An 18,407-nucleotide genomic window follows, 5' to 3' on the forward strand; every position below is an offset into this window, starting at 1 on the left:
ACTTTTATATTTCTCAGACACTTGGTGACAACTATTGTATGTTATTCATCTTTAATGCAAATTAAGTGCCTAAAACATTGTATAAACAGCAACAGGGTTCACAGCTAAAGAGGTTTTTAATTATAAGCCCCGCAGTGGCTGTGCCAACATCTCACCGGGTGCGTTTGATATGCACACACAGTCCAAGGACCCGACGCATCAGCACGAGATTGTAGACAGAACAATTTATTTCATATGTATTGATCATTTTTTGCAAGGGGCAACCTTTTAACGCTAGACACCGAGTGTGTGTTTGATGTTATATAAACTTACCACTGCATAAGCCAATACTTTTTCCCTTTGGTAAGTAAAATAAACGATCTGTCCTGCATGCTGCTGACCATGGTACGTCATGGTTAGCTACAAGCTAGCTAACGTTAATACAGGTGCAGAGTTTTATTTTTAATTGAACGCTCTCCTAGTCTGACTATTCGGAGAAAACATTTGCTCTTTGTACTGTTTGTTCTAATAAATGTATGTTTACTTTTCTTTAGCGGTCCATTCCAAAGGTTGTGCAAATCTGAACTTTTTCAATATAATAATAATCATTTTCAGTACCATCCATTAAGGAGCGTTTCATCTCTTAGTTTATCATGCAAGATTACAATAAACTCAACTAGAGATATGTGGTTTTTACTTGACAAGAACAGTATGAAAAATGGTTAAGTAGAAGAAACATGTAAACACTAAAGCATAGTACAAGTACCTAACATGTGTACTATAGTTGAGTATTCGAATAAGTATACACAATTACATTGAAATTGAAATCAAAGCACTCATTATGTCACTTTTATGTTTTGGTTATGCAGACCGCAGTGTAGACTGCAGAGATGAAGTCCAAGAAGAAGAAGAGACAGGATGACTTCCAGAAAGTTAAGTTAAAGGTGGGAAAGACGAAACCCAAAGCTGATAATGCCACCAACACCAACTTCCGCTCAAAGGGAATTCATCTAACTGAACAGCTAAAGAGAGACACGAGCGGCCCAACCACACACAGACAGCTTGGTTTGAATGTAAGTTATTCACCTATGTTTCACTTGTATGCAAAAGCATGTTTTCACTACAAATGCATTTTTGGAATAATACAAATTGTATGCTTTCCCTTTTCCTCCTTCACCAGGACCTCATGTCACAACTCCACCATTACAGTGCCAATATCAAACATAGTGCCTTGTTGGGTCTGAAAGAGTTGCTGTCCCTTAATCCATCTCTGTTAGAGCAGCAACTCTCTCGCCTGGTTTCTGAAGTTGCAGCTGTTTTCACAGACAAGGATGGCAATGTTCGTTTGGCAGCTACACGTGTGCTCAGGTTAGGAAAGTAACAGTAATACAGAAATCTAATCGTACAGTAAAGATAATATAATATAAGATAATGGCTTAACTGTTTAAAATGATGCTCTTCATCCAGGTTCATTGCACAGTCTGTGCCTGCAGAACGAGTGGCTCCTTTTTCCCCCGTCCTCAGTGCCCATCTCTCTTGTGCGATGACCCACATCGAGATAAGCATCCAGGAGGACGCCATGAAGATCCTTGATGTGTTGCTGGAACACTACCCTGCCCTGCTAGCAGCAAGGCCTGCCGTTCTCCTCACTAACTTCCTCGAGTTGATCTCTCACAGACAAGGCAGTGGAGGTTCCAAAAAAGCCCAGGACCCTAAGGCGCGGAACTGGACACTGTCAGTCAACCCTAACAGGACTGTGACTAGTCAGCAGTGGCGGCTCACTGTGCTCCTTAGGTAAGCACACAGATTCTAAAGAGTTAGTTACATTTGACTTCTAGCTGCTAAACTCTTGTTTTGTATTTCAGGCTTGGGCGCTTTCTGCAGGCAGTAGTTGAGGAAAGACCAGTGGAGGAAAGTGATATTTTTAGTCCAACTGAAGGAGTATTTGGCTCCAGTGGAGAGGGCCGGCTAATAGCTCTGAATCTCAACTGGGAAGAGCTCACCTACAGCAAGGTCGGGGTGAAGGTGTATGAGCACTCTGGGGCCAAACCAACTCCACGGTCCACCTTTAGACTCAGGTACAATACCACAAACTCCTGCAACCCTCAAGGAATAGGAATCAGAGACAAGATTTATTTTAACGTATGACATAACAAATACTTTACTTTGTTTGATTTGACTTGAAATACTATCATTGTTATAGTAGGGCTGTACCTAGTTTGAGGTTTTGAAGCTTTATCCATTCAAATTCTAAATCTAAATTGAAATGCTGCGCAGCTTTTTCTTTGAAACTACATGCATTTGGTTCAAACCTGGTATTTGTGTACAGTTGCAGATAAAAAATAAGGCCACATCAATATAATGTATGTATTAGTGTACTACTTTAAGTATTATAGACTTGGATTGCTTAGTTGGCTGGCTGTATAGGATTGTTTCTGACTCATGTGATCTGAACATTTTAATAAATTTAGAGTTGTTAAAAAATATTTTTTAAATTCCCAGTTAAACATATTATTCTATATATTATATATGTGTATAAATATATGTTTAACATGTTCTTTATTATATTCCCTGGCCGTGTAGACCAGAGGTTGACACTGGACCCGCTGTGGGGGAGGATTTGGACTCAGCTGAGGCTGTTCAGAGCTTTGCAGCCACACTGGTGCCTCTCCTGCTGGAGGTGTGGGTGGAAGCCAGCACCAGTGACTCTCCCTGGAACAACTCTGAGGGCGCTCACATGCTCAGCCCTGATGCCATGTCAGTAATGTTCCAGGTGTTGTCTATCCTGCAGCTGCTGAGGAAACTGGCACCACAGCAGGAGCACCAGGATGCATTGGTGAGGAGAGGACAAATATAACACAGTGGTCTTTTTGTACAAGAAAGTAGTAACTTAAAAAAATGCCTTTCTTTAGGATGCATGGTTTTATAAAGAATACCTGGGAGATTTTAAGCAGCACTTCATGAAGAACTTTCCCTATGATGCTCGGGACACACCCAGACATAGAAAGAAGGTGGATCTCAAAAGGTAAGGAATATTTGAGTGAATATGTCAAGAAAACATCCTTACTTATTGTTTTTGATCATCCCAGTATAAACGACCCAGGAACTGCAATCGTACCTTCAATTTTATAAATCTTTTACTAACTTCTCTCATGCCACTAACTATTCCTTTAGGAGTAAGCAGACTGCAGTCGTCCCGGGGTTGACGGTGGAGCCTCTGGCCCTTAACATCACACTTTGCCAAGTCATGGTTTCCCTCAGCCAGAGACAAGGACTCGGGCGAGAGACAGACGGAGACTGGCTGACGCCTCTGAGGACGTTTGTCCGAGACACTCTGGGCAGCGGAGTGAAACTGAGCTACAGGCAGCTGCACATGCTGCTGGGCACTGTGTGGAAGATGGTGCTCACACAGAGGAGCAAAAGTAAGCATGTGCTGTGTGTTTGTGAAACAGTGTCTGGTTTTAATAGACACAAAAGCATGAGGTCAATGAGATTAGAGGAGTTCAATGTTATTTATAAAGCAATTAGGGACACAGGACAATTCCCCATGTTTAATAGATATACGTTTTTTTCAGTGCTTTATGACAAGAGGATATGTTAGTATCCTGATACTAGGGTTTTAAATAGAATATATTTGTATTGTAAGATCAGTGTTTCCCCTAGGATGGAGTCGTAGCAGCGGTGCTAAGGCACGCGGGCCCAGCAAAATGTGAGCGCGGAGCGATTGGTATTTCTTAGTGCGTGCGAAGTGCGCCCCGCCAATATGTTTCTGTGTCTGCCAGCACAAGAAAGGCTCTTGAGGCTCTACATGTGTATTTTGCTAAATCACCTTTATTGAACATACAGTAACACAAATCTACACATCCACATAACAAACAATCAAAATAAAATATATGCAATTTAATTATTTGAACCTGCTTTGTTTGGGAGGGGCATGCACCCCCGGGACGATTTTTTAAAAGTTGAAGTGAAATGCATCAATCTGGTGCACTTTCAGCACAAAATGAATTTATGGATACAGCTCTCAACACTCATATGAAAGGGGGCTGTATACTTTTCAATAATCCAAACATCTTTAGAATATGATCACAACCAATAACAAATCATTTAAACTTGTTTATTCTTATCTTATGTTATTTAGTTAGTATTCTTTCTTTGTCTTTTTGCATATTTTACTAATCCCTCCCCTTTTAAACTGTTTTTTTGTACTGTCCTATAGTACACATTGGAATGATTTCTTAATTTATTTTTTACAACTATGTTAAATAGATAAAGGTGTGCTCTGTCTCACCGCGCGGCGCCGCTGCTGAATGTACTTAGGGGAAACACTGAATATTAACATCAATGTGTTTGTGTTTGTGCAGCAGTGACAGATGACCTGTTGGCAGCAGTGTACGTTTACTATAAGCAGAGGAACCTGACTCTACAGACCCGCTCTCTGCTGCTGTCTTTCTACAGCAAGCTCTACCTGCAAGAGCAAGGACACACACACATAGCAAGGTAACCTCTTTTTTTGAATAGGACCTTCAAACTGGAGATTTAAAGCACGTGCTGCTCATTGTATCACAGCAGTAGTAACATATGTAGGGTAGCTGATTTGTATATCAATGTATTTTTGGTGATTTAAAATCCAACTAATGGAACGTTACTTTCAATACCTTAATAATGTTAATAATCTCACAAGCTCAGCTTTTGTGCATTTTGAGCACAGCCCAATAACCTTTGGGAAGTATTTGAGATTGAGCATTGCATCTTGTATTGTCTACTTGAAATTGGTGCAGCACAATATGAGCCTAATATGCAAAAGGTTGTCTAATATCCCAATAGTGATGTTAAATACAATAAGAAAACAGATTTCAAAGTGCAATCCCTTCTGCCATTCAGACGATTTAAATGTAGTGCAAGAAACCAAAAACAAATAGCTTGTTACAATAAATATTTCCAATATTTTAACATTATTTAACTAATATAATAATGCAAACAATACAGAAAGGATGAAAGATATAGTTAACTTTAAAGTGCAATATTCTACTCATGTCTCTCTCAACTAATGCAAAAATACCTGATTGCAATATTTCAATATATATGCGGTCATATATATAATGACGTCTAACTCAACTGATCCAGGAATATGTCTTCATGAAAAAACAATGGATTGTTATTCTTGCTTGCAAAGGAAATGGACGACAAAGTCATTTTTGCCTTTGGGTATTTAACAACAGTACCCTACTTTTTTTGTGAGGCTTTTAAAAATGTAAAGAAATCATATTGACAAAATGTGTCTATGCAAAAATAGTTTTACGGACTCACAAATACAAATTCTTAAGTTTCAAAAACCTTTCGCTGCACCTTTCAATACCTGCTTGGTTCATGTGTGCCTCTGTATGTTATTCTCTGTAGGAGCAAGGTGCTGTGTCGTTGGTTGGCCTCTCTTCCTGTGCAGTTGTCCCAGTTGGGCCACCGTAACCCCACTCTCTCTGAACGACTCATCCTGTCCATCCAGGCTGCCGCTTCTCGAAAACACAAAGACCTGCTCAAGAGTCTGCTCACAAACGCCTGCAAGCTCTACGGTAAGCACAACTCAATCAGAGGCACAGACAAAACGACCAAGATCAGACTATATCAGATGTGATTTCTTATATTGAATTTACTCATCAGATTCCTATTGCTCTAATGTTTCTTGTATGAATTTGTTGCCCCTCTGGACACATCCACTCAGCCTGTCAGGTGTTTTCCATCAGACGGCACATTTCTGTGGCAGCACTGATCAGGGTCAGGGGCTAACGTTTGAAACCCAAAGAGGGGTAGTAGAATAATAGAAAGTAATCTTTTCTTTTTCTGGTTTTGTTAAATACAATTCCAGATCAGTCATGACTTGCGCTTTAAGCAAGATCTTTTATTTATTTCAATGTTGTAAGAAATACATACTTCTTTTCAAATGCATTAACAGTTTAATATGATAGAGAATGCAGAAACAATATTCATTTACTAAAGAAAAAAGATACTTAGTTACTCCATAGTTTCCCTAGGCGGCGCTGTTACTGCGTGTTTCCCGCCCCACACAGCTTTGTATAAATGAACTACAACCAGAGGCGGAGAGCGGCAAACCCCTCTTCAAATCCGCTGCTCTGAGGAACGTCAGAAAGTCAAGCTGCTGTGTGACAGAGGGGGCCTGGAGTGGAGGAGGGAGGGGGGGTCTGATAGAAACTGCCACAGAGCCAGCAATTGAACCTCACAAGACTCCTTTTGTCTGAGCGCTTCAGACATCAGCATGTGCGTCAGAGAGAGGGAGAACACCACACTCATTATCTGAGCCGTCACTGTAGTAGCAGCTACATCCGTCTGTCCTTTTTTCTAATAACTTCAACACATTCTGGTTTTCCTGGTTTCTCTTTTTCTTGATAAAGCTTCATCTTTCATCCCTAAAGCTCGTAATGACTTTTCTTTCTACGTAATAACATGCAAAGTGTGCGTCTCTGTGTGTGTGAAGACCCACAGGAAGGAGTTGTGGTGCTGTTACCAGCAGAGTCCCAGCAGCGGATGGTGCAGCTCCTCTACTTTCTCCCCAAGATGTCCCAGTCTCTTCTGGCCAATCTGAGCTGCTGCTGCACCACCGGACGAATCTCTGCCGGCCTCGCTGCCTCTCTCATTCGTATTGTACACTTTAGGTGAGCTTGAGCATCCCCTAACACCTGCAGAGGCCACATGAACTTGTGAAAACGTGTGTTCCACAAGACACTCCTGTTTAGAAAAAGACCTTTTTGACAGTGCAGGAATGACCTTACTGCTGGACGAACAGATAAACTTGTCAGGAAATGGGGTTGGAGAGTCAGAGCACTCTAGCCTGTCACCATCAGATGGCAGTATTGCACTTTCAGATAGAGTCCTGGTATTTTTTCCATGGGATGTGTGTAATGGGTATAATACAAAGAGCTCTTTGGGAAGCTGGAATGCTGCAGTCGTCTCAATGATAGTTATGTCTGCATGTGCCTCACGGGCTTCAAAACACACTTGTAATTCCCTCACATTTCCTACTGTTATGGATCCATCCTTCCCTCTCGACAAGGAACCATGTAATAACTATGTTTCTGTGCGTCCTTGTCCTCAATATGATTAATACTAATAATTACTTAAAAAATGCATAGGACTGAAATTGTAATTTGGAAATTAAAGTAAGTGCTTGGTAGAAAAAGTGTGACTTTTTGAAGTTGCATGATTTGCAAGCTGTGGAAATGTTTGATTCTCTTTGTGCTTGTGTGTTTTTTTATATTATAATTAGTTGAATGTGTTCTCCAGATCATCCCTGAGTGGCTGGTCGGTTGGCAGCCAGGAAGCGGCTCTGGAGGACGTGAACTACATCAGCTTCTTGTTCTCCACCCTGACGGGCTTCTCGACGGAGAAGCTTGCCGCTCTGCAGGAGGCTGACGACGAGAGCATCCTTCCTCCCTCCCCTCTCTCACCCCTCAGCCTGTACCCCACCCCGATGGAGCAGTTCACACACCACTGGGATGTTGTTGAGGTGCGTTCACTGTCTTTCATATCACTTCCCCAAACCTTTCATACGTTCAAACTCTTACCAAAGCCGCTGCCAATCAGAAGCACTTGGGCGAAACATTAAAGAAAAACCTAGAAAGGATAAGGAGGTGGACGAAATGACATTGTTTTGAAAATGAAAAAGTGTTGATATTCTGGACAGCGCTGTGGTCTCTCTGCGCCCGCTGGTCCCTCGCTGTCTCTCATATAGAGCTCAGAGGGGGGAAGCTTTATCGTGGCACTACGGCTAAGAGGGGAACCTTTATCGCGTTGCGCAGGTTGGACATGTGTGGTTATCGGGCATATGCACAAATGCTAATGAGAGCCCATGGCATGATGGGAGTGTGACATTTCTCCAAAGAAATTACAGTTAACGTAACTGTGCCCTGGGGCAAGTGTGTGTGTGTGAGCAAGTGGGGGGCTTATAATCACTAATTCAGCTCCTCAATTAAGCCCTCAGATCCTGCCTTTCTCATCTCCCTGTCTGAGTCAATCACAGGCAAGTGGCAGGAAAGAGGAGGGGGGGAACGTGGTGGCGAGGGGGGGCAACATTAAGGGATGGACTGTGTCAACTCTGGTTCAACTAATGAGACGGGATTGTTTTTAATGACGGCGAGAATGCCAACAGGTGCAATGTTCTGACACACAGTGGCCCGCGACTCACTGCTGCACCTCGGCACGCTCTAAACTCAATTTGATAAAAGATTATGAGAAATGTGATTTGGATGTGAAGTTATGAGGGCAAAGCTGAGCCTTACATTTCACTTTTAGGAAGTTTGTTGCGGCTTTTTGTCGTCACCTCAGCAGGAATTGCATTTAGATGCTGTTTAGTGTATTTTGAGGTAAAGGCCTGACTTTATTCAGACAGCATAAATATCAGTGGTTTGATTATTGCAGGTAAAGCTGTTCTTTTCTTTCTTTCCCTCCATTTATCTTCAATATGATTACCGCTGTTTTAACCATCCTGTGTTTAAAGAAGAAAATGCATCTTTACAGTCCATTGCCGTAAAAAGATTTCTACCAAAATCTAACAAGAAACCTTTAATTCTTCCATTTACCAGCACAAAGCATTGTGGTCACGTTGCCTACATTTAAAGGTCTCTCCCTCTTGAAAGCAGTTTATCAGAAAAGGAATGATTTTGATATGAAATAATTTTGTTGTTTCATTCACAGGAAGTCTGCCACTGTCTGGAAACTCTGGGTTCAAAGTCTCAGTGCTTTGACATCGTACAAAATGGCATCTGCAAATACCTGGTAAGAAGTTTTGTTGAGTCGTAGTTTTTTTTAGAGCGTGATTTCATTCCATTTAGTTTTTTTTTTTTTTTTCTTTACTGATGTTTTATTTGAAAAACATGAAAACACGTTATTGACTTAACATCCTGTATATCTTGTGTGTGTGTGTGTGTGTGTGTGTGTGTGTGTCTCAGATCAAGTTGGGGGTGGTGCCTGACAGTATGGCGGCCGGGCTGCTCAGAGCTGTATCCAGATTACTGGACCTGTCCGTCCTCCCCATCGAGCCCGTGCTGCGCTTCCTGTCTCAGTGCTGCCTCAGCCTGATGAATCTGCTCATCTCCCTGGAGCAGGAGCTACCTGCCGAAACCAACCACAAACGGTGTGTGTTGAGCAACTACAACCATGTTCTGATCTTTGTTTTGAAACAATCTCCTACTGATATGACATTTGACCTCACCAGTTGCAGTTTCCCCATTATCATTCGCTAAAGATGGGATTGGGATTCTAACACCTATGTGTCATGTTTGCAGGGAGGCAATATGGGGTGCTTGTGTGTCAGCGTTGAGCAGCGTTCCTCGCCTGCTGAGAATGGTTCTGCAGTTGATGCGTGTTGGAGATCTGAGCGAGGAGGAGCTGCCACAGCTCGGACAGATCCTGTCCATGCTGCTGCAGCACACACCCATCCACAACCAGCTGCTGGCTAACGCTGCCCTGCTGCAGGACATCATACAGCAGCTCACGGTAAACACAGTTCTTACTCACAATACTACAGGGGGGGATTTTAGGGATTTGGATGGAGAGATGAAGCTTCTCATGGAGTGCATTTACCTATTTCTCTCTCTCTGTGTGTTTCAGAGGTATTCCCGGGGTGCGACCAGGGAGCAGTGGCTGACCGACTTGCTCTACTGTTACAGTGTCACCGTGGCTCACGGCTCCTCCGCTCGCCGTGGAAACCTGGGCCTTCGAGACATGTACTGACCGACCGGCACCCGGTGTGTTGCTCAGTACACCCTCTCAAGCATCTTACAATGACTCAAAAACACTCGCAGAGCACAAATGTGACGAGTACATACAACGAAACCTACAGTCAGAGATACAGTGGAGTGACATGTTTTTGTATTTTGAGTGAAAATGGATACTCCACATTCAACTTCTATTTTTGTTTTCTGTGTGTGCTTCTTTTATTGCTTCATTCTTAGACTGGTAATTGTGTATCATTCTTTGCCTCTTTGGAGTACTTTTGCCGGATGTTATCCAGGGCTTACCGGGGCACCTGGCCTCTTTTGATAAAAAAAAAATCTCTACTAAAAAGGGAGCAAATAAAGCTAAATCCATTGGGCTACCTTCTGTCAATATTTGTTTTATTTCTTATAATACACATTTTAAAAAACAACAACATTCAGGTATATCAAATGACACAAGTTGGATTATTATTGTGCAAATGCATATTAAAGTAATACAAAATTCATAGTAAAGAAACACAAATGTTTCTTTAGAGGGAAGACCAGACTTGTGTGGAGAGCAACTGTAAGTGTGTGTGTGTGTGTGTGTGTGTGGGGCTGCAGGGCTGCAGGTGGGCTATCTGTATGACCGGCTGTTGATAGACTGCCTCATTCTCCACAACAGAAGGAAAGGTTATCGCAGTGTGTGTGAGAGCGATGGAGAATGAGTGGGAAGGCGTGTGTGTGTTCATTTCACAATGGATGAAAGGTTATCTTTTACACACACCATTTCTGTAGACTTAACCCCACCCTGTGAGGTCATGGCTCTGATGTCATATGGCTTAATTTTAGAAATCTTGGCACATTGAGCGAACAATGTGTAAAGTAATTCTATAGAGGGAAGGCCGCCAGCCAGCTGAGAAAACATCAAAGAACATGAGGTGTGTGTGTGTGGGGTTTCAATGTTTCCCCCAGCCTGTGGTCCCCTGTCCAGCGCTGTGTGGCCTCAGGTGGTAAGAGTACTGCTTGGCTTGATTCATGGCGTCAGTCAGATGCACACCCTCGATACCGCTCACTGTAAAAAAAAAAGAAGATAAAATTAACTTGTGTAAACTTTAACTTGATTAAAACAGTGTTTTTGTGGATGTGCATTAACGTACGCTGGCTTTGGGTGCGGAAAGGCATCTCCAGGAGCAGCTGAGACTGAGAGCCCCGAAGTGAGCGCCCCCTTCTGGCCATAGAGTTTCCTATAGTATGGTAAAGAAAAAAGTTTGGATATTGGATTCTTGCTGATTTACAATATGCTGTTTTTTATACAACCCTTTTTGATTCGCATTGACATCAGGTGAACAATTTCTGCATCCCATCAGCTGGTGTGACACTCCTGTAACTTGTTGATCCAGTCAATCACACACCCATACGTTGTATAAGGTGTAGTCCTATTAATAGTAAACATATTAAAATCATCGTCAAAGGCTCTATAGCTCAGTGGTTCAGAGCACTCGTCTTGTAAACCAGGGGTCGTGAGTTCAATCCTCACTAGGGCCTTGAATGTCACTTTTCTTATCATTAGCGGTCACAAATGTACATCTAAATGATCAAAAAAACATCCTATGTATTAAGAGAGCTATTTAGAACTCGACACCAAACACAAGGATTTGACAGGAGGACATTTGTTGTGTAATCGGCATCCCTGTGCTACATCTGAATCTGGCGGTCCGGGCATCTCTTAGGCTGGCACCCCATGAACAAAACCTGGCTCCTTAGCACAGCGGCCTGTTTTGGTAACAGTAAGTAAGTCAAGGTCCTTTCTCCCCCTTTCTGGTATTTCTGTCTGCGCACAGTCCGTCTAATAAAGGCAAAAGTCTCTAATTACATTTTTGATATTCAAGGTTTACATTTTTGGGGGAATTGTAGGAGGCGAAGCATTTTGGGGCGGTGTCTTTGAGCAAAGCACCAAAACAACCACCTGCTTCAAGGATCCTATGTGTGATGTAATGTAAATAACTCCAACATTTCCTCTCTGGGATTAATGAAGCATATCATTAAGCTTTAATGCAGGGGGCATCATCTTCCACTGGATTAGGTCTACTGCACTGAATTTATATTAATCAAAACCCTGTATACTGTACTCGAGTTGGAGGGTTTCTTCTCCGGCAGTATGAGTGTTATTGTTTCATTTAATTTCAAAAAAGTTTTAAAAGTCATTACATTGGTCCTTTAAAATGTGCAGTAAAGGTATTGCATATTAATGTACAACATTTGCACTGCATAGGTATAGTATTTGTAATTAACAAATCTATCAAGCTTTCACACAGCAATTCTTTGACACAGTTTTGTTATCGGGAATGCAAAAACACATATGTCTATCTACAGAAAGATGAACAGATATTAAAATGAAATCACATTTGAGATAAAGTAATTAACAGGCAATTTCGAAAATGGTTTATGATGATTAACATATCAGTGTGTCCCGGTCCAGAGTTGTGTTTCAAATGCCTGTCTAATTCTCATGAAAAAAAAGGAGTGTGACAATGAGTCTCAAGAATGTGTGTGTGTGTGTGTGTTCAGCTGATAGCTCTACGCAGTCGTCTGACATTCCCCCTGACAGCTCTGAACTTTTCACAGTGCCAGGACTGTCAGAGAGCGAGAAGGGGAGAAAGAGGGAGAGAAAAAGAGGGAGGTGAAAAAGGGGAGGGGGAAACCACGTCGGGGGTCTATCTATCTGTCTATCTGTAATCAGTGACGGTGTGCATGCTTGTATGTTTTGGCGCAGCAAGGTTTCTGCCTGTTCCCCCATCATCACCTGGTGATGTGTGATGAAGGTCAGGCCTGTCTGAGGGGTGAAAGCTCCAGAGGCTCCACACAGGACAGCCGGCTGATACTGTCCTGCTGTGTGATCCGAGCGTCGCCCAGACATCTACACAGGTTCCTGTTTGTCGCTCACTGTGTTCTACACTGGTACCAAAACCATCCTGATGATGTGCTTCCAATGTGTGTTTGTATGTACCTGAAGCCATAGTTCTCATATTGTAGGTTGTCAAAATGCTGCTTTTGAACGACTCACTGTAATCTACAGAATTCTGCACATCTGCTCGCATCGTAAACAAGACAGGCGTTTTAACATCACTGACATCACGGAAAGTTTCTACTCAAGGGACAGACAATAATTCACAGTAGGTGGTATTCATTATTTTTGCCATCAACAAATCCAATGACAGACCAGGGGCCACAGTGTATTTGTGCCATGCTTTCCAGCATCAGTATCCTGTCTCAGGTATAGGACCATTTAAACCTATTCCTATTGTATTGTTTAAGTATTATTATTTTTGATTTTATTATTATTATTATTATTATTATCTTGTTTAGTTCTGTCAGTCGGTACACTACTCCCTTATATTTTGGCTATCTGGTCTGTTTGAGTTATGAAGGTGGCCTACATACTGTATGCCTTCAAGTGAAAATTAACCATGTATGGCTTGTCAATTGATGCACAATAGTAGAGACTAAATGGTTACTAGTAGCTTTGAACTGAGGTCCCTGTCAATGTACCAAATGTCTTTTCTATGTGTCTTCAATACAAATATATATAAAAAAACAAATGTAGAGTGTAATAAAAAAAAAAAAGGTATGGCCAGGAACATCTGACTGAGAATCTAGAAATGAACCACCTCAACTGGGCATAGGGTTGCCCAGGGAAAATAAAACCCTCTAGTAAGGTCATGTGATGTCTAAGAAGTAACATATCATGTCATTTGAATCTCCCTATTCAGTCACCCGGTGCTGCATAACAAAGCTCAGGACACTCCTCGAACTTGTTGAACTTGTCAGGATCCACACCCATGATTGTTCAAGGTGACTTTATAACATTAATCAAATAGGAGCTCCTTCACAGGGCCCCATAGCTCAGTGGTTAGAGCACTGGTCTTGTAAACCAGGGGTCGGGAGTTCAATTCTCCCTGGGGCCTGATTTTTGATTCCTAATGATCAAAAACAAACATTTGAATATCAAAAAACAATTCCTGTTTAGGAAGGGAGTTACTTATAAACACCACAAGAAGTTGAACATATTTACTACTGTTTGAAATGTTTCTTTTTTTAATCAAAAGTATTTTATCTTGCTGAAGTTAAATTGTCTGATGTTGATCCCTTCTTGCAATGCGTTGGGGAAATATTTTCCAAGGCCCATAACTTTGACCCATGTCAAACTGTCCTGACTGAGCACACGCACCTGTAACCTTGGCTGATGTGCTCTCAGTGTTTTGTCTCCCTGTTCCTGCCTGTTGGCGTCAGCTGATTGAGGTGTTATCATTCTATCTTGTTATGCACAATGTTGATTATTCTCTCTGGACTAAATACATGGGTCTGGGGTAGAGTTCTTCATAATTGACGTGGCAACTCTGTCGTGAAGTCAGAACCTCTGACTCTTGTTTTGTGAATTCTCCGGCCGAAGCTCCAAATAAACCCATCAGAGTTTGCCATCAAAGCTCCAGCTCTCCCCGTGTCTCCTTTGAGTCGGTGACTCGTCCTGCTACACAGAGGTTTCCTCCACACAATGTATGTAGAAACCCTGTTGAATTTGTATATCTTTTTATTTATCTTTGGTTTGTGCGCGCAACACAAAAAACCCAGTGATCTTACCGTAGATACTTTGTAGAACTGAGCTCTTACTCGCTGACAGTTTGGCGGGTTGGGCTCGGATGTCCATCTTCTTCCCTTTGTGGGCGTGGTTTGAATCACTTGACTCCGCCTCTTCGCAGGCTTGTACCTTCCTCCTGCGTGTGTGGAACCTGGAGACGCACATACACAATGTTAAATAAAAAATAATTCAGACTGTGTTCAAAGGTTTAAAAGCTGGCAAAACCTCACAGTAATATTCACCAAGCATAAACAAAGTAAACAAAGTTTATTCAAGGCAGTTAATAGTCAGCACATACAGAATATAATGGTGAAGCTGAATGGAAACAGAGGGCCTCCCGCTGCGGACGGGCAGCCTCTCAGAGGAACACAGTGCGTAAAAGGGAGAGAAAAGCAAAGAGAGGCTGCTGGTAGCTATTAGAGCAGCACGGCTGAACTTTTAGCCTCTTGTTAAACCGGTATGAAAGCTCGAAATTATAGCCTGTCTGTCCCCTGCCTCCTTGTCTCACCCCTCTCCCACGCTGTCCCCCCCACTGCTCAAGTGTTGATGGCATCCAGACCGAAGATCGAGGGGGGGGGTTACATGAGAGATGAGAAGGTGGCATGTACTGTATGTGGGAGAGTGCACATGTGGGCACCACATGGCACTGCCAATCTCCCACCGCCATAGAGGCTTCGGCTACTGAACACCCCTCCAGGCACACACACACACACACACACACACACACACACACACACACACACACACACACACACACACACACACACACACACACACACACACACACACACACACACACACACACACACACACACACACACACACACACACACACACACACACACACACACACACACACACACACACACACACACACACACACACACACACACACACACACACACACACACACACACACACACACACACACATAAACTCACCTCCGCCATGCACGCTGGATGATGCACGCAGCCTCATTCCTCCGCCTGCGCTGCTCTTTGTTGTGTTCCTTGTGCGTGCGTGTTGAGATGGGTGCTTGTGTGGCAGACTGAGTCTCTCTTGAGGGGCTTTTATGATCTAAAGATGAACTGCCTCTTAATGAGGGAATGAGAGTTTGGTCTTTGGTGGCGGCCTTTTCTGAAGTCTGCTCTTTGTGGTTTCTGTGCTTTTGTAGAGCAGTGGGAGCATCATCCTTGCCAGCGGCAGTGTGCACAGTCATGTGAGCATCTTTCTTTCTCAGAGGGATGCATTCTCTGTTAATAGTGTCTGTCCCTGCGACGCTGATGGAAGGAATGCACGTGCCTGAAGAGGGGCGTTCCCTGACTCTGGGCGTGGAGGGGGGTCGGGGTTTGAGGCTGGGTGGCGGGCTGCAGACGGCAGGAGAGAGAAGCTCCTTCAGCCTGGTGGTCTGGAGAGCACCGGGCACATGACAGTTGCGGATCAAAGCATCATGAACCTCATGTGGTTCAGATGCTTTACTTTTTCTGGAGGATTTGCTCTTGTGGGCTATTGGGTTGGTGGGATAAAAAGAAGACATGAGTTATCAAAGAGGTTATATTTTAAAATGCTGGCCCTTTTTTTGCGTCTACTTGTAGAAAAGCGGCTTTGAATTCCAACTAAATATAATCTTCTTGGAGTTTTTAGCATTTTGTCATTTTGTCAGTTTATATAACCGCTCATACTGCATGCTCAAATGAGAAAGACACTCTTGTACCTTTGAGTCTTTCCTCTTTGCTTCTGGTGCGTTCAGCTTTTGATGATCTCTTTTTTTCCACCACAGAGTCATTAATGGATAAGTCCTCTATAATATTCACAAGTTGGTCCTGCTCTGTTTTCACCAAAGGGCCCCTTCTCTTCTCTGCAGCGTCCACAGAGACCAGCTGCACAGCTTCTCTCCTCCGCTGTTCTTCTTCTCCTCGTTTCCTTGACAAAAAGAAAAGCGCTCGGTCTAATCGCGGTCTTAGGTTAATGCATTTAAGCTATGTTATAACTACTCAATAAAATTGTTAAAAACTGTTTAAAAATTATGTGTTTTAGTCGTCGAGCAAGAAAAATGGCTCACAGCTTGGTTATCAATCAGGAAATCGGAAATATGATAAGATGAGAAGTAGGGCTGCTCGATTAATCGTATTTTAATCGCGATTACTATTATGGCGTGCAACGATTACGAAAACAACGTAATCGAAATAAAACGATTAATTTTTTATTATTATTATTATTATTATTTTTAAATATATATTTTTGGGGTTTTTCTGTTGAATTATACTTAAAGTTCAGGGTAATCAACTGTTAAAAACATACTGTTCACATTATTTTCTCTCCAATAAATGGATGTTTTCAAAGTCAATGAATAATCGCATTTAATAATTGCAATTACAATTATTGACCCAAATGATCGAGATTATGATTTTTGCCATAATCGAGCAGCCCTAATAAGAAGGTGAGATATTTGTTGTTGTTTATTTGAAAAACACATCATCAAGACTCAATAAAACTTCCTGCTTGAAATAATGAGAAGAGTTTAAATCAAGCGTTATGTAAGACAGAATAAAGGTGAGACTGGTGAGCAAATGGCAACAGGAGAAGAAGCCAGGAGAGAGAGACAGGGGGAAGATGTATGTGTGTGCAGGGATGACAGGGAGAAAGATAGATATGAAGAGAGTGTGACTGTTCCTATGGGGGCGAGAAGAAGAAGAAGACAGAGACAGATAATGGAGACAGAAACAGCAGTGAGTGATCATGATGCTTCGCTTCATGTGTGGCCTTTTTATGTCTATATACACAAATATGGAAGTGTGTAGGTGTGTGTGCTCCTCTCTCACTTGGCTGCATCCTTGCGCAGCTGCTCGTGCCTCATGAAGAGCTGCTTCCTCTCCCTGAAGGCCTTGCGGACGGTGTAGCCCTTGTAGACCGCCTGGATGGAGGCAGCAGCAATGTCCTGGATGGCTGCTATGGACAGAGCGCCGTGCTCCAGCATGAACTGAGTCACCTCACTGTGCCCCCCCAGCAGAGCGTAGTCCAGAGGGGTGTACCTTCACAACACAAACACCACAGTCATTCATGTGTTTCACCCTCTCCTCACCCGCTGATCCTTCCTCGTGACAGGCTCTCACCTCTCCTCAGTGTGCTCCATGTGATTAGGAAAGGCGTTGTATCCCAGCAGCAGTTTCACAGCGTCCAGGTAGCCATTGTTACATGACCAGTGGAGAGCGGTCCGCCCCTTTGCACCCATATAAAAAAAAGCACTTACTCAAACTACATTTTTGTGTCCAAAATCTCAACATAGCTCACATATATATGCTTTTTTTTACCTCCTTGTCCTGTATGTTTGAATCTGCATTGTTCTCCATGAGCACAGCCATGCAGGTGATGTATCCGCCGTAAGCAGCACACTGCAGAGGAGTCCGTCCTGCCTGGTCCTACCCAGGAGAAGTCACATATTTAACAGTCAGGCGTAGGACAATTTAAAATAGCTCAGGATATAAAGGTACTGTTTTTCATCAATATATTATATGTCTCAGTTATATACAAAACATGTCTCTAAAGTGTTTGGCCTCGAAATACCAAACAGATCCTGCATTGCAGCATCCCATAATCCCCTCTGTTTCAGCCCTGTTTCAAAAGTGCTGATTCTCTGTCTGTTACTTTAGATGAAAATAAGGAGCCACGCCCCTCTGAGAGACATTTGGTTAAAAAGAACACAATGGTGCTCTAGGAGGAGATTCAGGTGATAAGGTGGGCGGGGGTTACCTTGGTTGCTGATTGGCTAATGGTTACACAAGCCAAAAAATCGTTATGACATCACAAAGTGGCCAAAAATCTGATCAGCTCATTTTCAGACAGGTTTTTATATAAATGGATCAGGACAAAAAGAGAGCGAATCTTTTTTCCTGAAACTTTAAGAATCTCTTTGCACAGAGGGGACACATTTTGATGTAGAAAAGACATGAAAAAGTGGATTTTGCATAATAGGTGACCTTTAAGAGCTTCTCCCTGCTTTTATACACACTGCTCGTAAAGCAATGCAGAGGAGGATTCCACATTTATCCTTTGATTTATACTGGACATACTGCTCGAGCCGA

At 42.6% G+C, this 18,407-nt stretch overlaps 2 protein-coding genes across 5 annotated transcripts in view; one reads left to right on the top strand and one right to left on the bottom strand.

Annotated features, from left to right (window-relative positions):
• Positions 1-30: 30 nt before the first annotated feature.
• On the top strand, positions 31-10,098 carry tex10 (testis expressed 10). The gene is made up of 16 exons (XM_079694327.1): positions 31-342; positions 849-1,052; positions 1,160-1,347; positions 1,447-1,773; positions 1,845-2,057; positions 2,563-2,815; positions 2,892-3,004; positions 3,154-3,401; positions 4,344-4,479; positions 5,380-5,549; positions 6,470-6,647; positions 7,276-7,498; positions 8,686-8,766; positions 8,940-9,124; positions 9,276-9,486; positions 9,601-10,098. The coding sequence occupies exons 2-16, from the start codon at positions 870-872 to the stop codon at positions 9,721-9,723; spliced, it is 2,832 nt and encodes a 943-aa protein (XP_079550453.1). The 5' UTR covers positions 31-342; positions 849-869; the 3' UTR covers positions 9,724-10,098.
• invs (inversin) overlaps positions 10,090-18,407 on the bottom strand; it is a 22,549-nt gene continuing 14,231 nt past the window's right edge. For all 4 annotated transcript variants that reach the window (XM_079694323.1, XM_079694324.1, XM_079694326.1 and 1 more), the window contains 8 exons: positions 17,637-17,744; positions 17,439-17,545; positions 17,148-17,357; positions 16,040-16,248; positions 15,267-15,831; positions 14,328-14,476; positions 10,847-10,933; positions 10,090-10,761 (listed from right to left, as the gene is read on the bottom strand). In XM_079694323.1, coding sequence (XP_079550449.1) covers positions 10,646-10,761; positions 10,847-10,933; positions 14,328-14,476; positions 15,267-15,831; positions 16,040-16,248; positions 17,148-17,357; positions 17,439-17,545; positions 17,637-17,744 — 1,551 coding nt within the window. In that variant the 3' untranslated portion in view covers positions 10,090-10,645. The remainder of the gene's footprint in view (positions 10,762-10,846; positions 10,934-14,327; positions 14,477-15,266; positions 15,832-16,039; positions 16,249-17,147; positions 17,358-17,438; positions 17,546-17,636; positions 17,745-18,407) is intronic.

The sequence above is a fragment of the Notothenia rossii genome (assembly GCF_949606895.1).
Source record: "Notothenia rossii genome assembly, chromosome: 7".
In the NCBI taxonomy this organism is placed as follows: Eukaryota; Metazoa; Chordata; class Actinopteri; order Perciformes; family Nototheniidae; genus Notothenia; species Notothenia rossii.

Bases quoted from the DNA above. Each gene is read 5' to 3' on its own strand.
- tex10 (XM_079694327.1), top strand. From the start codon at position 870: ATGAAGTCCAAGAAGAAGAAGAGACAGGATGACTTCCAGAAAGTTAAG. The intron at 2,058-2,562 runs GTACAATACCAC...CTGGCCGTGTAG, and splicing joins CGGTCCACCTTTAGACTCAG to ACCAGAGGTTGACACTGGAC. The intron at 9,487-9,600 runs GTAAACACAGTT...TGTGTGTTTCAG, and splicing joins ACATCATACAGCAGCTCACG to AGGTATTCCCGGGGTGCGAC.